At 48.6% G+C, this 14,872-nt stretch overlaps 1 protein-coding gene across 2 annotated transcripts in view; it reads left to right on the top strand.

Moving 5' to 3' along the window:
* The window catches only part of PSMB3 (proteasome 20S subunit beta 3), a 175,811-nt gene that overhangs the window by 50,061 nt on the left and 110,878 nt on the right, over positions 1 to 14,872 (top strand). For both annotated transcript variants that reach the window (XM_082271907.1, XM_082271906.1), the window contains exons 3-4: positions 10,289 to 10,466; positions 11,270 to 11,364. In XM_082271907.1, coding sequence (XP_082128033.1) covers positions 10,289 to 10,466; positions 11,270 to 11,364 — 273 coding nt within the window. The remainder of the gene's footprint in view (positions 1 to 10,288; positions 10,467 to 11,269; positions 11,365 to 14,872) is intronic.

The raw sequence follows: 14,872 nt of genomic DNA, 5'->3' as shown, positions 1-14,872 counted from the left end.
GGCACCATCAAGGGCCAGATTTCTGCTTTTGCAATCTTCTTCCAATGCATGTTGGCCCAAAAATTCCTTGATTAACACTTTTGTTCAGGGGGTACGCCACCTGGCTCCTCCAGTAAGGTCCTTGGTGCCTCCATGGGACCTCAGTTTGGAACTGTCGGTTCTTCAAAAACCGCCTTTTGAAAATTATTTGTGGACTGCCTCTGCTTATTTTGTCACAGAAGGTGGCTTTTTTTGGTGGCTATTACTTCTGCATGCAGGGTGTCAGAGTTGGCTGCATCATCCTGTCGGGTCACCTTACCTGGTTGTTCACAGGGACAAAGTAGTGCTACGCCCCTGCCAGGCATTCCTTCTTAAAGCGGAGTTCCACCCTGGATTTTTTTTTTTTTTTTTTAATACCCCCGGGACAGTCAGGGCTAGTGCATTCCACAATGGCTAGCCTCTGATCTGTCCCGGGTTGCACTTACCTGTTAGGACAAATACTTACCTTGCAAACGTCTTGTCCAGCGCTGCCATCTCAGATGTGTGGGCAGCTTGAAGCCAGCGCGTCCTCTTCGGCGTCTTCTTCCGCCTTCTTTGGTCCCACGATGCTCTGCGCCGGCCCCGACGTCACTTCCGGGTCGCGCGCGTCATCCCTCCACAGCTTCTGGGCATGCCCAGAAGCTGTTTAGAAGGAGATGACGCGCGCGACCCGGAACTGACGTCGGGGCCGGTGCAGGCGCAATGATTCCTGGGAGCTATGACGTCCAGCTCCCAGGAATCATTGCAGAGCCAGGAAGTGACGACGGGCCGCGGCCGAGGAAGGAGGAAGAAGGAAGTAAGGTAAGTATATTTTCTTCGCTACGAGGTAAGTAAAAAAAAAAAAAAATATGCGATTATCCATTTCTTTTTCAGGTGACCCGGAGCGAGAAGATGGAGGTAAGTATAAAAATAGGGTGGAACTCCACTTTAAGGTCGTCTCAAGTTTCCACTTTAATGAAGACATTGTGTTGCCATCCTAAAAAATAAATCGCCTTGCATTCCCTGGATGTGGTTTGGGCAATCAGGGTGTACCTGGCGGCGATCACGTTGATTCGAAAATCAGATTCCTTGTTTGTCCTTAAGGATAGCTCTTGTAAGGGGCAGGCCGCATCTGCTGCAACCTTTTTCAGATGGATCAGGCAGACGGTGGTGCAGGCCTATTCCTTCGAGTGTCAGGTTCCTCCTTTCCCTGTTAAGGTGCATTCTACTAGGGTGCTTAGTGCCTCCTGGGCCTTCCATCATCAGGCGTCAGTGGTCCAGGTTTGCAAGGCGGCCACCTGGTCGCTTGTGCACACATTCACAAAGTTTTACAAAGGTGGATGCACTCGCATCTGCAGCTGCTGCTTTTGGCTTGCAAAGTTTTGGAGGCTGCTGGTGCAGAGGCTCCTGCCTTTGAGGGTGTATTTTTCTTTGGTAGGTGGGCTCAGTTTTTCCTGGTTGGCTAGGGCCTTTGGGAAGTGTTTATTGCTGTGTTCTTCCCACCCCTCTGCTTTGGGACATCCCAAGGGTCAAAGAAGATCTGGAGCTATGTCCGTCAATGTACAAAAGAGAACTGGATTTTTGACTTATCGTAAACCCCTTTTCTCTGATGTTCATTGACGAACAGAGCACCCACTCCTCTGAGTTATGTATTCTTCTGACACTGCTTGTTACAAAACTGAAGTCCTATAGCAGAAAGTGGGAGTATACACCCTAGGACGGCCCAATGGGTGTAGTCCATCCCCCCCCCCCCCCCGCCTAGTTTCCTACTCCTATGGAGAGCATCATAACCCAAGGGTCAAAAGATATGAAGCTGTGTCAGTCAATGAACATCAGAGAAAAGGATTTTACGGTAAGACACAAAAATCTAGTTTTTTTTTCTGTAGCCCACGGATGGCCATTTTGTTTGGGGGTCTGTTTAGGTTCTACTGAAGGGTGGACGGCGGCCATTTTCTTGTAGCTCTTAGGAGGATTCTAGCTGTTGTCCTCTGCTACAGGACCTATGTGACCTATGTGTGGGGGCGGGGTGCAATCTCCTGAGCCTGGAGCGTATCTCCATGTGGAATTATCCCCTCAGCTGGCAGACAGACAGCGCACAGCACTGCTCCTTAGAAGTCTGGGTCAGTGGTGGTGAGTCCTCCTGGTCTGCGGCAGCTGGTGGGGTGTTTACTTCTTTCCCTTGTGGGCTTCTGTTCCTGGCTCTTTTTAGCATGGGACCCTTCTATGCTGTCCGAAGTGGGTGCCCATCCCCCAGACCCCCTGTGGCGACTGCTAGTTCCTCTGGGTCTGCTATTCCCTTGGACTCTCTGTCCTGGAATCATTCGTCTCCCCGATTAAGGTGGCGTGTGGGTCTAAGGCAGGTAAAAAATGTCCCCTGCCTTCCCCTTCCTCAGGGAGGGACTCTGAACCAAAGTCAGGGTCCGCTGTAGCACGTCTATCCTTCCTGGAGTGCTCAGATGATGGCGCCCCCAATCCCTTTGACAGTAAGGAGGAATCTGCACAATAAAAAGCACTGGTGGCTGCGCTCATTACTGCGGTGAGCTATCGATACCCTAAAGATTAAGGATCCTGCTGGAGCTACCAAAGAGGTGTCTGTCCTCTTTGGGTTTTACAAGCCAGCCCACACCATTAGGGCTCTTTCACATGGACGTTCCGTATGTCCGTAAATCACCCCATCCGTTTGCGGGTGATATACGGACATAATTAATTTCTATGGGATTGCGGATGTCAGCGGATGACCATCCGCTGACATCCGATTTTCGTCCTTTCAGTTCTGTTCCGTTTTTTGAAACGGAAAAGAAACCCTACTTTTGTTCCGTTTTAAAAAAAGGAACAGATGCAAAATCGGATGTCAGCCGTGTCATCCGCTGACATCCGCAATGCCCATAGACCTACATTATGTCCGTATATCATCCGCAAACGGATGGGATGATATGCGGATATAAGGACCGGATGACACAAGTGTCATCCGTGTCCGTGAAAAAAAAAAGTGCCGGAGCGGATCGCAATACGGTCCACTCCGTGTGAAAGAGCCCATAATGGTTTTTTTTTTTTTTTTTTAACCTGACCTATCTCTTATTTATGTACCTTTTCCCTGCCAGGCTTTAGAAAGGGGCTAGTTGCCTGTTTAGGAGCTGCCAGTGTAAGCTATTGTACATCAAGTCTTAGGCTCCATGCACACAGGGCGTCATAAAAACGTGCTCCAAAGCTGTTTACTTGACGCCGGGAAACAGCAGCTGTAAAAACGTGCTTTCAGTAGCTTTTTCCATTAGCGTTATTGCACGTTTGGCCACAGTAGCTGTTAGCAGCGTTTTTTCTGCCTCCATTCAAAATCAATGGTTCCCTATGGGAGCCTATTGATTTAAATGGAAGTCGCACCGCAGGTCGGATCAGGGTGATCCGACTTGTGGCGCGACTTGCGCTGTGAGAATCTTGAGGGGGAACTCCACGCCAAAATGGGGAAAAAAATGGCGTGGGGTTCCCCCCAGGTTCCAAACCAGGCCCTTCGGGTCCGGTATGGAATTTGAGGGCAGCCCCACGCCGAAAAAACGGCGTGGGGTCCCCCCCAAAATCCATACCAAACCCTTATCCAAGCATGCAGCCCGGCATACCAGGAAAGGGGAGGGGACGAGCGAGCGGCCCCACCCCCCCTGGATCATACCAGGCCACACGCCCTCAACATGGGGGGGGGGGGTGTGGGTGCTTTGGGGCAGGGGGTGCTCTGCCACCCGCACCTCAAAGCACCTTGCCCCCATGTTGATGAGGACAAGGGCCTCATCCCCACAACCCTGGCCGGTGGTTGTGGGGGTCTGCGTGCAGGGGGCTCATCGGAATCTGGAAGCCCCCTTTAACAAGGGGGCCCCCCAGATCCCGGACCCCCTCCCTATGTGAATGGGTATGGGGTACACTGTACCCCTACTCATTCACCACATAAAAGGCAGTGTATGGAAATAACGACAGGAGACGCTTTGGAAAGTTTATTAAAAATCTTCATCCGGCTCTTCTTGTCTTCTCCTCTCCGGGGGTCTTCTGCTCTTTTGCTGTCCGCTCCTCTCCGGGGTCTTCTGCTCTTTTGCTGTCCGCCCTTCTGCTGTCCTCTCTCTTCTTTTCTTCTCCTCTCCGGTCGGCTCTTCTTCTTCCTCCGGTCCTCCGACGACGACGTCTCCGGCGATTATCCCCCGTCTCCGGTCTCTGCAGCTTATTATATAGCCATTAGGGGCGTGGCCGCCAGATGACATCGGGAGACCCCGCCCCCTTGTGTCGCATGTGACGTCACATGTGACACAAGGGGGCGGGGTCTCCCGATGACGTCATCTGGCGGCCACGCCCCTAATTGTTAAAGGGGGCTTCCAGATTCCGATGAGCCCCCTGCCCGCAGACCCCCACAACCACCGGCCAGGGTTGTGGGGATGAGGCCCTTGTCCTCATCAACATGGGGGCAAGGTGCTTTGAGGTGGGGGGTGCAGAGCACCCACACCCCCCCATGTTGAGGGCGTGTGGCCTGGTATGATCCAGGTGGGGTGGGGCTGCTCGCTCGTCCCCTCCCCTTTCCATGGATTTTGGGGGGGACCCCATGCCGCTTTTTCGGCGTGGGGCTACCCTCAAATTCCATACCGGACCCGAAGGGCCTGGGGGGGAACCCCACGCCGTTTTTTTCCCCATTTTGGCGTGGAGTTCCCCCTCAAGATTCTCACAGCGCAAGTCGGATCATCCTGATCCGACTTGCGGTGCGACTTCCATTCAAATCAATAGGCTCCCATAGGGAACCATTGATTTTGAATGGAAGAAAAAAAAACGTATAACGTGGCTTAGCGCACGTTAAGCCACGTTATTCAGCCTTTAGCAGCGTCAGACGTTTTTACAGCTTGACGCTGCAGCTCCAGAATGCACAGTTCCTGTTTTTTTTTTGGAGCTGTAAAACGCCTATGCCACTTGGAGCTCCTAAAAGCTCTGTGTGTGCATGAGGCCATAGAATAACATGGATGGGCGTTCTGCAGCTGCAAAAAAAAACGTCTGACGCTGCTAACAGCAGCTCCAAAAATGTCCAGTGTGCATGAGGCCATATAGTGTTGGAATTCACAGCCCTGCTGCCCAGGGAGAATGGAGAAGAATTCAGGAGAATAATATATTATCCTTTAAGTTTAACCTTTTTGTGTGTCTTCCTGGCGACAGAAGTTGTCCTCTTGCCTCTCCTGCTTTTCTCTCTCCCTAACCCCTTCCCGCCGCCACCTCCCAGCCTTTTAAGAGCTTCTAAATGCTGGGAGGCGGGCATTTGAGTCATGTGACCGCTGTGATTGGCTGTCACAGCGATCACATGATTGTAAAGCTCCCAATCGCAAGTATGCATCAAGAGCTTTTCTGGTCCCCACCGGTGACTGTGCTGGGAGCATGCAGAGTGTGTGCTCTCAGCACAGAAAAGTGTTTACAAAAGCCGCACATATATACGGCCTCTTACCGTTAAACCCCATCCGCTGAGAGGCTGCATATATATGCAACATCGGCGGGAAGAGGTTAATGTGTCCTTCCTCGGTAGTCTGTCATTCATGTTGCTTCCTGCCCCCCTCAGCAGCAATAAATGGCCTTTACTGACTTCCTGATTATTGGCACAGTGCCGAGGGTAGAGGGCTACTAAGGCTGCACTGAGTAGAGTGAGACAATGCCTTAGTAGATTTTAAATCCTACAGATTTGCTAATTTTATAGAGGGCATTCCCAGCCCAGGCATATTATTTCAAAGAATTTTGCCTTTTCAATGTTGGCCTTATTGCAATTGCTGCTTTTTTTTAAAAAAAAAAAAAACTTTTAAACAGGTTTATTTACTAACTGTATCTGCTTTGTTTTATCGTTGCTTTTATACACAATAAATATTTGTAATCCATGCCAATCCTTCTAGTCTGTGTCCTTTGTGGATGGTTTGGAGTGATAGAAAAAAAGTTTGGGTGACCTACTTTGGGGACCTTTTCTGCTGGCTTACATAAAAAGACATTCTGGTGCCATATACTCCTTGTATGATGGTGGAGAGAAGCTGTCTGACTATAAGGAAAAAAAGACGTGATTGGAGACCTTCTTGTTTTGTAGTAGGTCTAAAGAGTCTGGTGAGCAAGAAAATTAAAGGGGGAGTGGCAACAGAGCACAGTAGAGTTTTTACACGGCAACGCACATAGCACCATTATTGTGAACTATTTTATTCAAATAATTTCTCATTTTTAGTCTACTTATTATGGACTTAGTGATATTAAAGTCTTGTGTGTTCTTAAAAAAAAAAAAAGTGTCATACTTTTCTGTTCTGTGCAGTTGGTTTTGCACAGAACAGCCCAGATCCATCTCTTCTCTGGTCCCTCTTCGGTGCTCCTGGCCCCTCCCTCCTGTCAAGTGCCCACACAGCAACCCGCTTGCTATGGGGCCACCCAAGCGGAGCTGCGGCTCCATGTGTCCATTCAGACACAGAGCTGCCATTTGGCCCCCACCCCCCCTCTCCTGATTGGCTTACTGACTTTGACAGCTGGGGGAGCCAGGGGCGCTGCTGCTGTCTCAGCCAATCAGGAAGGAGAGTCCCAGGCGGCCGAGGGACTCGTGGACATGACTGGACGGAGATGGGACTCGGGTAAGTATTAGGGGGTGCTGGGGAGGCTGCTACACACAGAAGGCATTTTTATCTTAATGCATAGAATGACCTTCTGCCTTTTCAACTCCTTTTAACCACTTAAGGACCAGGCCTATTTCTGACACTTGTTTACAAGTTAAAATCAGTATTTTTTGCTAGAAAATTACTTGGAACCCCCAAATATAGTGTGTGTGTGTGTGTGTGTGTGTGTGTGTGTGTGTGTGTATATATATATATATATATATATATATATATATATATATATATATATATATATATATATATATATATATATATATATATATATGCACACACAGTACAGACCAAAAGTTTGGACACGCCTTCTCATTCAAAGAGTTTTCTTTATTTTCATGACTGAAAATTGTAGATTCACACTGAAGGCATCAAAACTATGAATTAACACATGTGGAATTATATACATAACAAAAAAGTGTGAAACAACTGAAAATGTCATATTCTAGGTTCTTCCCGGAGGGTTTGGGTTAAACGCGGGCCCCTCCTTGGGATGGTCGGACCCCCGGGTTCCCCTCCTTTCCGCAAGCACCCCCCGCCCTTGCCAAGTCCCTCATCCTGCTCCCCCCTCCACTCTGGGGCTATTTGGGTGTTCTGGGATGGGTGCAGGGCGCCATCTTGTGATGGGGGGCGGTTCTGTGCTGCCAATGACCGGACGATCGATTGTGCGGAGGGGGGGGGGGTTGTACCTGGTAGGGGCTCCTGCCAGGGCCCCTCATCCTGCCTGCACCTGTCCTTAAAGCTGGTCTGCCTCCTGGGTCCGTGTAAGCCCCGTGGCGCTGCACGGGGCTGCCATTTTGTTGTAGCCTGTGTTTCCATACACGACCATGTTACACGACAATGTTTGTGTAGACCGGCAGCCATTTTCTTGTGGTTTTGCCATTGGAAATGGCGACGGCCATGACAGTGGAGCCCTGTGGGCGGCAGTTTTGGCGATGGGAGCCCCTCCTCATCCCCTGGTGCTGACTCCTGGATCATTTTTCTTGTTGAGCGCTGCACCTGTAGTGCAGATTCCCCTGGTGACTGCAGGTGCCTGTTTCTGTGGGTGTGGAGTCTGATGGGGGGATCTGCTGAGGATTGCTTAGTGCTTTGTGCCTGGCGACCTGGTGGTGCTGCCAGCGCAGTGGAGATTATCCCCTAGCAGTGTTTTACACTTTGTGCGGGGTCCCCCTGGTGACTCATGGAGTCTTTGGAAGACGTTTCCCCACCTGATCCCCTGCTGGCCCTCTGGGTTCCAACCATCCGTCCATGCACTGACAGCGGACCTGGAGTCCCTTGTGTCCCAGGGTGGAGGTGGCTTGCGGGCAAAGGGCTAGGAAAAAGCGCCCCCCCCCCCGATCTCATTAAATCTTGAAGACCCTGAAGATGGAGGACACAGCTGAAGCTGTGATGGGACTTTGGCACACACAAGCCATCCAAAGCAGCTAAGGTGTTTCCTTTCCCAGCCTATTTTGATAGAATTGTCGCTAAAGAGTGGGGGTGACCAAAGCATCCCCGTGGGGTCTCTAAGTGCTTTACTAGGCATTCGTGTTTGAGCTTTAATAAGGTGTACCTCCTTAAGAAGCGGTCTGTGTCACCGGTGGTGGACCCTCCAGTTTCCAGATTAAACAAGGCAACAATGATTCCAGTTAGAGTTCCCGACCTTATCGGATCCGGCTGACCTGGAGGCTGTGGCCTGCACTATGTACACTCTGGCTGGTTCGTCAATGAGGCCGGTATTCAACATTGGCCTAGTGTCGCAAACTCTGAACGAGTGGGCTGAGCTCTTACGCCGTGACCTGGCGGGAGAACAGCTTCCCCCCGCCTTTGCCGAGCTGACGGAGCAGCTGGTCCAGGGGCTTCAGTTTAGCTGTGATGCCTCTTTACATTCAGCTCCCCTGATGGCTCGCCTGTTTTGGCAGTGCTCCTTCGGCGTGTCTTTTGGCTCAAGCGCTGGTCTGCGGATCAGACTTAAAAAAAGGTCTTGACTGATTTTCCTTTTTAAGGAGATCACCTGTTTAGAGCTACCCTGGATGACCTCATTAAAGGTCTCGGGGGGGGGGGGGGGGGGGGAGAGTACCTTTCTTCCATAGGCTACTAAGGGCAAAGAACCTTGTCGTAGACGTGGGCCTTCCTTCTCTGCTCATAAGCAGTTTTTTTGTTCCTCAGGGTCGGCTGACAAGGGCTCGAAGCCTTTCAGGGCCTCTTCTGGAGGATTCAAACAAACCTGGTCTGGCAAGCCAAAACCGGGCTTCTCCAGACCTGTGGACAAGGCTCCTATTGCATGTAGGTGTGCCTTCACTCGTATTGGGAGTGGGGGGGGGATGTCTTTGCTGGCTTTCGGACCCCTAGACTTCCTGGGTACAAGACGAGTGTGTCCACAAAGTAATTTGGTTCGGCTACAAAATCGAGTTTTTGCTGTTGTCCCTGGCAAGGTTTTTTCCTTCTAACTTGCACCGGTCCCCAGAGCGCTTACAGGGCCTGTTTGGGGCGGTACAAGACCTGTTGCTTCAAGGGTTCCGACCTTGGAATGTTTTCAGGGTTTTTACTCAAACCTCTTCACAGTTCCCAGGAAGGAAGGCAAAGTGTGTCCTATCCTGGACCTTAAGGCGCTAAACTGCTTTGGGCGGGTACAGCAGTTCAGAATGGAGTCCATTCGAATGGTGGTGGCATCCCTGCATCAGGGGGATTTCCCTGCCTCTATATCAAGAATGCCTAGCTTCACATTCTAATTTGTGCCAGTCACCTGCGTTTTATCCGCTTTGCTGTGGGATAGGAGCTTTGTCTGTTTGTTTGTGGCGTTACCCTTTGGTCTCGCATATGCTCCTGGGGTCTTCACAAAAGGGTTAGCCCCAGTGCTAGCTTTGCTACGCCAATGGGGAATCATGGTACTGGGCTACTTGGATGATCTTCTGCGAACTGAGTCTCCTCCTGCTTTGGTTGAGAACCTGGAGATCACAATACAAACTCTGCGGGTGTTTGGCTGAATTCTGAATTCTCAGAAGTCTGCTCTGGTTCTATCCACAACCTGGACTATCTGGGTCAGACTCTGGACTCTGCCTTAGCCAGAGTGCTCCTTCCTCTGGACAAACTCCAGAAATTGTAGAGCTGCAATTTGCCTCCTGCTGTCCAACAGAAGGTCATCCCTCCGGACTTGCATGCGTGTGCTGGGCCTGATGGTGTCTACCTTTTTTTGAGGTGCTTCAGTTTGCACAGTTTAATAGGAGGTCTCTGCAAGATGCTGATCTTGTTATTTTAACTTGTTTTTATATGTTGACAGAGTGGGTTCTGTCTATGTGTTTGTTATAGAGATTACCCCCTTATACTGGTGACCCAAAAGGAAAAAAGTAATGTCAACAGGAACATTGTCAGCTGCAAAAAAAGCCCAGACCCAGAAGTTGTTCGAATGAGGTCGGTCTTTTATTGGAAAAGTTTGGAAGTTCTTCTTACTGAGACCAAACTGGAAATGAGAGGAAATCTCCCCATTAGGGATACAGACAGCAATCAATGCAGCCAGGTTATATTCTATTATACTATTTTATCTAATACTAAAAACAAACGTTTTTAGGTAAGAGTTATACTTGGAGAATAACCTGTTTTATGTATTGATTATTTTGCTATATAGCGTATGCATTGATTTAGATTTGTTTTTCAGAAATACATTTTTTTCTTCCTAGGTTTGGTCCTTACTATATTGAACCAGTTATTGCTGGTTTAGACCCCAAGACCTTTGAGCCATTCATTTGCTCTCTGGATCTTATCGGATGTCCAATGGAAACTGAAGACTTTGTTGTTAGTGGGACATGTTCAGAACAGATGTATGGCATGTGTGAATCTCTCTGGGAGCCAGACTTGGTGAGTATAGAACAATTTTGTGGAGTAGCCAAGATAATACTTTTTATTTTAAATAAAATTTAAAGTCGTTGCACTGCTAAAAATGCGGGTTGGATTGTAATAGAAATGGTCCTGTAGCCCAAGGTGACTCTATCCTCACCTAGGTAAGGGTTAGGAAAGTGGGTACCTGGGATTGGGTAAGCGGTACCTGTGTGTGTGTGTGTGTGTGTGTGTGTGTATGTATATATATATATGTATATATAGTACCACTCCCCCTTAACCCTCCACCCCTACCCTAGTGCTTTTCAATTGGAGACTGCAAGGAGGAAAACAATAAGAAAAAATTTCATTTTCAGGTGAAGTTCCGCTTTAGGAGTCTATGCACTTTGTTTTATTGGGGTAACGTGTTTCATAGCACCCAGCCCATCCAAATGAAAAGGCTGGTTTACCACATTGCACATAAATGTACAGCAAAGGAAAAGGATATAACTGTGCGGATAGGACATGAGTGAGTGTTCAGGATTTAAAAACAGCCAAATGTTCTTGTTACACAGTTAGACTGTGCAAACTATTAAGCTGTACTGCACAGTGATTGTGCTTTACCATTCTCTGTACTTTGAGTGTATAGGTATTGTCGTTTTTATTTCATTTAGGTTGAATCTCTAAATTTGTACGTAAATACAAAAATGCCAATAGAGAACAGCAGACAAGAGGGATTGCCAAGTGAATGTTAACATTATAATACCAAAAAGTGTACTTGATCATTTTCTGTAACTTAACACTTTTTTTTTTCTCAACAATGTACTCTTGTTTTCTCTCTCAAGGAGCCAGAGGACCTTTTTGAAACTATCTCACAGGCCATGCTGAATGCTGTGGACAGAGATGCTGTGTCTGGAATGGGGGTGGTAGTACACATCATGTGAGTACCAGTAACCATAACCTTGACAAATCTGCCTTTATCGGCAAAATAGATTTTACTTTATAGAGGATGCACATAAGAGGGGATGATATAATATACAAATATATAAAGGGTGACTCCAGTAACTGTAATAAAATGTACACTACACTCTAAGGTCCCCAAAGGAAGGAGGGTTACCCTTAGATCGGGGAAAAGGTTCTTTACTGTTAGTGCAGTTAAAGTGTGCAACTCCTTTCCCCAGGGAAGTGGTACTATCTGAGAGTGTTGACAGCATGTAAACATTCCTTTTTTAATAGAAATAAGGCATGACAAGTCCTCTTTATGGAGACATTTGGGGTCTATATGAACCCAAATCTCTCTTCTACCATGGCAAGCATGAGACAAAAAAAAAAAAGTGTTCTCTGCTTTCCAAAAAAAAAGGTAGTTTTTACATATGCCAGAACCAGAAGTTCTGGTCCACGGCCTGCTCTATGGTAACCTGTCAGATTGCATAGCGGGCTCCCCGATCACATGTGAGGGGCGGGCAGCGTCATCCCTTCCCGCTGCCGGTAAAAAGCAATCCAGCCACTAGGATGGCTTTTACAAAAAGGGGGATGGATTGATGCCTGTAGCTGCAGGCATCACTCCGGAATAACCACTTCAGCCTAAGGGCGTCCTATGGTTGGGAAGTGGTTAAAGATCAACTCTAGTAAAACATTTTTGACCTGTGCTGTATAAAAGCAAGTTGCCTCTAATGATGATATTTCTGGGTCTGGGCAGATGCTTAGTTTCAATTGCCTAGTCTCACTCAAGCACAAAAGTACAGTCAGCACTGTACTTCCATGCTGCAGAGATAAGGATTGTGGTTGACATTGGAGGGATCATGTTCATCCTCCCATTCTCAACCCCTTCTCCACTCACAAAACACCTTGAAGAAAAAGTATCAAAACAGAAGCAGACTGGATCCAGTGCAGCTGTGCAAGGCTTACCTTCACTTGAATAGATAAGTTGATATGCGCCAAGTCCTCTAGCTTCCTAGGCCCCTTCCACTTCAAGCTATGGTTGGACCAAGCAAGGACATTCTTCTTATGGTTGGACCAAGCAAGGACATTCTTCTTGCCATCTGGCAAGAATTAAATCTTTAGTAGCATTTAAAGGGTGTCCCAGGACAATCAATCAGCTTCTGTGTTCAGTTAGGTCTCATTCACATAGGCATCAGGTGCTGCATGCAGGCACAGACACAGCCAATCGTCCTAGTTTGACAGCCTTGTGGGTGAGTGGCCCTAAAAGCACACTAACTGCATTTGGGACTGTTGCATTACTGTAGACATGACTCCAACCACATAAACAAATGGCATATTCACAGACTGAGGCCTTAAGCTTTGAAAGTGAATGATAGAAGCTGATTGGTTGCCATGCAAAGCTGTTCCAGATTGTCTGCTCCAGTTTTGATAAATGTCCCCCTCATATTCTGTGAAAAGCTGATCACTACTTTCTTACAAGACGACTCAGAAAAACTAGATTTACTGTGTTAATGACAGTTTTTTTGTAGATGTTCTATTTTGCCATAGTTCTACTTTATATTAATTGTGTTAATGGTTGTCTTAATAATCTTAAAAAAAATATCAATACATAAATCTCTCCCTGTTGTGTGAGCAGCTAAATCCACATCTTTCAGTTTGCTTGAATTACATATTGGCAACATTGGACTCCATGTGAATGGCTTAATACATAGGTTTATATGTTGACTAACTAGAATTATGAATCCATTGGCATGTAAACTTGTGTCTTACAAACCTTGTTTTGTCTTTTGTTCGTTGACGGACACATCTCCATATCTTTTTCACCCTTGAGGTTATGCTTCCCCCTACAGGAGTAGGACACTAGGCCTATAGGGCAGTCCTAGGGGGTATACTCCCACTTCCTGCTATAGAGCTTCAGTTTTTTTCTGCCTAGTCAGAAGTAAGAACTTAGTTCCTTGCTGGGATCTCTGGTCCTTGCATTTTTTCCTTTTTTAACCTGAATTTTTTCCCTTTTATTTTCTGAACTGGGGTCCCGGGAGTCGTGCGGTCACCACCATTTTGCTGTGGATGGCTGATATTGGTATTGACAGGCATCTTTGTGTAGCTCGGCAGCCATGTTTTGGTAGTTCCCCATTGAAATCAATGCGGTGGTCATTTTCTTGTAGCCTGTAGAGCGGTGATTCGGCGGTGGGCCTCTGGCGGCAGTGCCTGCATTTCCTCTCCCTCTCTGATCGCCGCACGGCATGCTGCCTGGTGCTCTGTGTCCCTCCTGAGTCGATGGGGGGGGAGTACATGTGGGTGTGCAAGCAACCTATTTCTTCTATAGCAGCGCTTTTGGTGCGCTGGTTTTACAGCGATTTTTTTTTTTTTTTTTTTGCTGGCAGTCCCCAGGTTAACCATGGAGTTCCTGGAGCATATGTCACCACCTGACCCACTCTTAGAAACTGTGGGACCCTCTTGGTCTCAGTCCGCCCTGGCGGTCCTGCAGTCTCTGGTGTCAAAAGTTGATATGACTCTTCAAAATAGGCCTAGCAAAAAGCGTCCCCCGCCTTCACCTGCATCCTCTGCCTCCTCAGATTCTGAGGTTGGGTTGATTTGGCCGCCGCAGACACGTGTCACCCTATTGGGTCTGCATCCACGCACCCGGAGTGCTCTGACAGTTAGAATGAATCCTCTTCCACTACAGCCGCGCTAGAAAAGGCGCTTGTGGAGGCGTGCAGGCCTTAGCTCCACGCTGGGTCGGCCGCGACATAGTCCCACTGGACAAGGACTGGCCCCACGAGTTAAATGTCTCGCCAGGATGCATACGGCAGGGTCTAGGCTTATGTCTCAGCGTTCCTATTTGGCCGACAGACCCCCCCCCCCCCCACTCCAGTGATGTGGGGTCCTGTCAGGAGATGGCGCCCGCCTGTGTTCCCGGTATGGTGAGTAAATGTTCACCCCCCCCCCCCCCCGGTGGATTTTGGGGTGGACGCAGGCCCCCTCCCTGGGACGGTCAGACCCTCACACTCCTGGGTTTCCCGCTGGTAGCATCTCACATGCCATCCGGAGCAGCTTATTTTGCTAGCATGCTCATGTAGGATAGGACTGTCTGGGGTGTCCAAGCGGCTGCTAGACGTTACCCTTTTGAGGAGTCTCTGGTACAGTGGACTGTTCTGCCTATGGTGAACGTACGGTCTCAAGGCTGCATAGGCTACCGTTGTTCTGGTGGAGGAATCCCCGTCTTTTTAGGACTTGGGGGGATAGGATGGCGCAGGCTGTGGCCCACGATCTGTACTCCCTGGTGGGGTCTGCACTGGGAACAGTGTTCATTGCCCTTGCCACGCAGACTCTGCCTGATGGGCGGAGTTCCTGCCCTGGGGGAGCTGTTGGACCAGCTGGCGCAGGGGCTGCAATTTGTTTGTGATGCCACACTTCACACGGCTCCTTTTTATCGTGTCACCTGTCTGGTTCGGCGGTGGTTATCTGGCGTAAACTTGGCTGATGTGTTGGTCTGCGGATCAAAC

The sequence above is a fragment of the Pelophylax lessonae genome, assembly GCF_965119305.1.
Source record: "Pelophylax lessonae genome assembly, chromosome: 11".
Classification (NCBI taxonomy): domain Eukaryota; kingdom Metazoa; phylum Chordata; class Amphibia; order Anura; family Ranidae; genus Pelophylax; species Pelophylax lessonae.
The sequence above is the reverse complement of the archived record's forward strand: the minus strand, read 5'-3'. Positions and strand labels throughout refer to the sequence as shown.